The 3785-nt window shown below is 44.5% G+C and overlaps 1 protein-coding gene across 1 annotated transcript; it reads right to left on the bottom strand.

Moving 5' to 3' along the window:
- Positions 1-1613: 1613 nt before the first annotated feature.
- Positions 1614-3785, bottom strand: LOC142068474 (interferon lambda-3-like). The gene is made up of 5 exons (XM_075117628.1): positions 3624-3785; positions 3104-3181; positions 2490-2633; positions 2108-2185; positions 1614-1712 (listed from the first exon to the last, which is right to left on the bottom strand). The coding sequence occupies exons 1-5, from the start codon at positions 3783-3785 to the stop codon at positions 1614-1616; spliced, it is 561 nt and encodes a 186-aa protein (XP_074973729.1).

Below are 3785 nucleotides of genomic sequence, written 5' to 3'. Positions count from 1 at the left end.
TTATGAAACAGTCAACATTTTCCCATGGCTCTTGAATTCTCTAGTTTTCATAAACCACTTATCTCTGATGTATAAAGAATGTATCAAAGCTAGCTAGAACGCTTGCATAGTCATGTTTGTGACTGTCTTCAGTAAAAATGAAAAGGATTTAGAGATATGCTCTGCCTGTGTCTCCACAGCATACATGAAAGAAGATACCTGCATATCTCCAGTTTCTTTATGGACCTTGGTAGCAATGTGAAATCTTGCAAAATATTGTTTCCAGCCTGTCCATTGTGAAGGTTTGTCAAAGCAGATGTTTACTGGGGCATTGAAGAGTGGCATGTTGATGAGATCCTGCAACCTTTCTTGCTGTGTTCCTTCTGTCTGCAACCTTTCTTGCTGTTTTCCTTCTGTTTCTGTTTTTAGTTTACTCCTGACAACAAGTCATGTTCTCCTGTACCAGCTATGTGGTCAGGACTCCCCAGGGAACATTTGTCTAGCTCTAATGGTAATGCCAAAAGGAAGGAGAAAGACAAGATTCACAGCTCTCTTTGGCCTTTAGTTGCCCGTTTGGAAATGCAGTGAGGGTGATCCAAAAGCAAGCAGCTTTGCAATGTAAGAGGGAGGCAGTGTGGCCTAGAGGCTAGAGTGTAAGACCGGCTCTCAACATCCTTGGCTCTGCCACTGGCCTGCTGAGTGATCTGGACAAGTCACTTTGCCTCTCTGTGCCTTAGTTCCCCATCTGTAAAATCAGGAATAATGAGAAGGACTTCCTTTGTAAAGCACTGTGGGATCTACTGCTGCACAGCACTCTGCAGGAGCTGGGTATTATTACTACAGTGCACCCAATTTTCTGTTAACAAAATGCTTTTAATTGAAAGACAGGAATGCCAAAGCCTGGGAAAACAATTTTATTGGTTCACAATTATAAATAAAAAGGCATAATCTTAGTAATAGATAAATACATAAATAATAAATAGCTGATCCATAATAAAGAACACTTTGGTTCAAGTCTGGAAGTTATACAAATCAATTACCCTTCTTAGTCAGGTTATAATACATAAAGAATCAGCAAGATAAAAATATACTCTGTATAAATACATCTGCCGAGGATATTTACAGTAAGAATGCATTTCCTGAGGTTGTTTCTAAGAGATCTGAAGCTGTGACTAGTATGTAAATCCTAGAACTGGAGTGCGTTGTTTTGTTGTTTTAAATTAAAGCTTATGAAATGTTTCCAATATTTTTGGATCTGTTCCCTTGGCTAAAATGCATTCATATAGTGACAATACAATTACATTCAATAAATAATATCCCCAGAGGCCAAATCCTATTGAAATCCTAAATTCCAACTGTGATGAAAAATGGTCCTACAATTAATCTTCTGTAAGGAGTCTAGAGTGCTGCACCAGCTGGAAGTTGGAGCAACCTGGAGGCCAACTGTTGTGTAATTCTTTGGTATAAAAGGATGGAATCAGTTTGCTTGGGGACCTATGATCAGAAGCCAGAGGGAGAAGATGAATGTTCCTGGTTGACCCATGTCTTCTCCCAATATGTATGCAGTGCTCTCAGGCTCGGGACTCTCCGGTCTCTAAGTAGATGTGGACACGGGCACTGCAGAGACCAGATGGCTACACACAGAGCTCCCTGTAGGCTGCGCATCTCAAGTCTTCGTTCAGCAGTCGGAAGAGATTGAGGATCACAGATGCTTCCAGGCAGCCAGGTGTTTCCTGGGAAATGAGAGACTATTTACAACAGGAAGTGTGAATGCGGCTAAATTAAAGCCACCATTCTTAAAAACGAAGAGATAATAAGGATAGAAATCTCCCTGCTTCACCCCTCCTCCCGCATTTCCTAAAAAGCCTGATTTATTGCAGAGGGTCAAAATCCCTGGTGGTATAATCTTGTTACAGACAGTCACTGTAGCAGCAGACACAACAGGGTTTTTTTATTGAGATCTGCTAGATTTGTGCACAGCTACAGTTCTGGGATTATTGAAACAGGCTGGACAAGGCACCAGAGAATAGATTGTAGAAATCCACCCTGGCCTCTGGGATGGGAACCTAGTTCCTTCTCTAATTTGTATGGAAGTTCCCTTTCCTCATTGTCTCGACTGACTACTCACCGTCTCTTTGCTCTCATGGAAATTTTGGAGCCAATTGTTCAGCCTCCTGGAGTGTCGATGAGAATGAGTTTCTCTGGTCTGAAAACAAAATTGATACAGACTGGTTGGTGCCCAGAGATTTCAGCCGACAGTGGACCAAAGCCCTTTCTCTCCAGGCGCAGAGCAGTTGTTGCCCTGACATAGTCTAGGCGGCTACCCTTGTGCATATCATATCAACTACCCCCGCTTTCAATGTCCTATGTAAGGATGGGCCCAAAGCAAGGGCCACATGCAAGTATTTGTGGGTACAAGGTAAAGCAACCCATTTGGGAAATTCCTAAGGGTTCTCCTTGAAGAGATTCACATCTGGCACTGAAAGAGAAATCTGTCACTGAATACTCACGCAGCCCCTCAGGTCCCCTCTGATTTGCGTCAGGATTTCTAGAGGCCTTGAGAGCAGCTTGGACAGACTGGTGTCCTCAATGTTCTCCAGCACGTTAATGGTAAAGTCCAGCTCCTTCTCTACCAGGATGACTCTATCGTGCTCCTGGGGAGAGAAACTCGTAGGTAAGACAGTGTCTGTGGGAGAAATATACACAGCTGTGCAGATACAGGACTAGAAATTCTCATGCGTAGGGGTGGTTAGACTAGGTTGAAACAGGAGATTTTCCGAAGCCACTCAGGGCTTTATTGATTTGTCAGTAAATGAAATATTGAAATCACTCTGGACTGCAAACAGCTTCATCTCCACACGCCTTTCTTGACACCAGTTTATAGCCAGTGAGAAGACACCTGAACTGAAGGTGAGGGGTGACCCTTATTTACACTGAGAAAGAGCCACAGTCAGATCAGACATGCTCCTGACTCAATCAGTGACTTCCAAGTCAATGGTCAGAGTGCCACGTGTCAGATTAGCATAGGGCTAAGTGAGATCAGATTCAGAGGGGGCACATGTGAGGAGAGAAGCATCTGCTAGCATGTGACCTTCTTGTACCCCTTGACTGAGATTTTTCGTACCGACAGCTCTTGGACTTCCCAGTTCCGGTGGAAAATCCTGGTGCTGCATTTTCGGTCTGACAACAGCATCATGTCCTCCTGGAGGCAGAAGGAAAGAACAGAGACCCATATGTATGTAGGAGCAGGAACAAACCTGTACTAGTTCTTCCCTCAGTTCTATCCATGCAATCCCAGTGGTGATGCAGGGAGAAGAGATGCTGGTATCAGATGTCTCCCTTGTATCTCTCGGGCTGGTATCCTCAAGGGATATGACAGAGATACTCATGACGAACTTTAAACTGTGCTTTGTCATCCTACTCCAGTGAGGAGAGGACCTGGGTTCAGCAGACGCTGTGCTAGAGCCCTGGAGCTTGCCAGCAGGGTGCTAGAGCTGGGAGAAATGTAAAACCAAATCCTTCTTGATAATTGGTTTTGAGCTTCTTCCCTGAGTCCAAAGGGACACGCAGAGAGGGCTGCTCTTCAGATTACAGCCCAGGGCTCACAGTGCTGTTATTGCCCAGGGTGTGTTCTTCACACTTACAAATTTGTCCTTGGCTTTCTTGAAGGCCTCCAGTTCCCGAGGTGGCAGGGACTTGTATTTTGTGAGGTGGCATTTTGTCCTCTCAGCGCCTTTGGGAAAGGCCTCTGTAGTCATCGTCCAGATGGCCAGAGCAAAGAGAACTTTGTAGCCTACGTTCACCAT

The sequence above is a fragment of the Caretta caretta genome, chromosome 11 (assembly GCF_965140235.1).
Source record: "Caretta caretta isolate rCarCar2 chromosome 11, rCarCar1.hap1, whole genome shotgun sequence".
Classification (NCBI taxonomy): domain Eukaryota; kingdom Metazoa; phylum Chordata; order Testudines; family Cheloniidae; genus Caretta; species Caretta caretta.
Note: the sequence above shows the minus strand (reverse complement) of the source record. Positions and strands in the feature narration are given on the sequence as shown.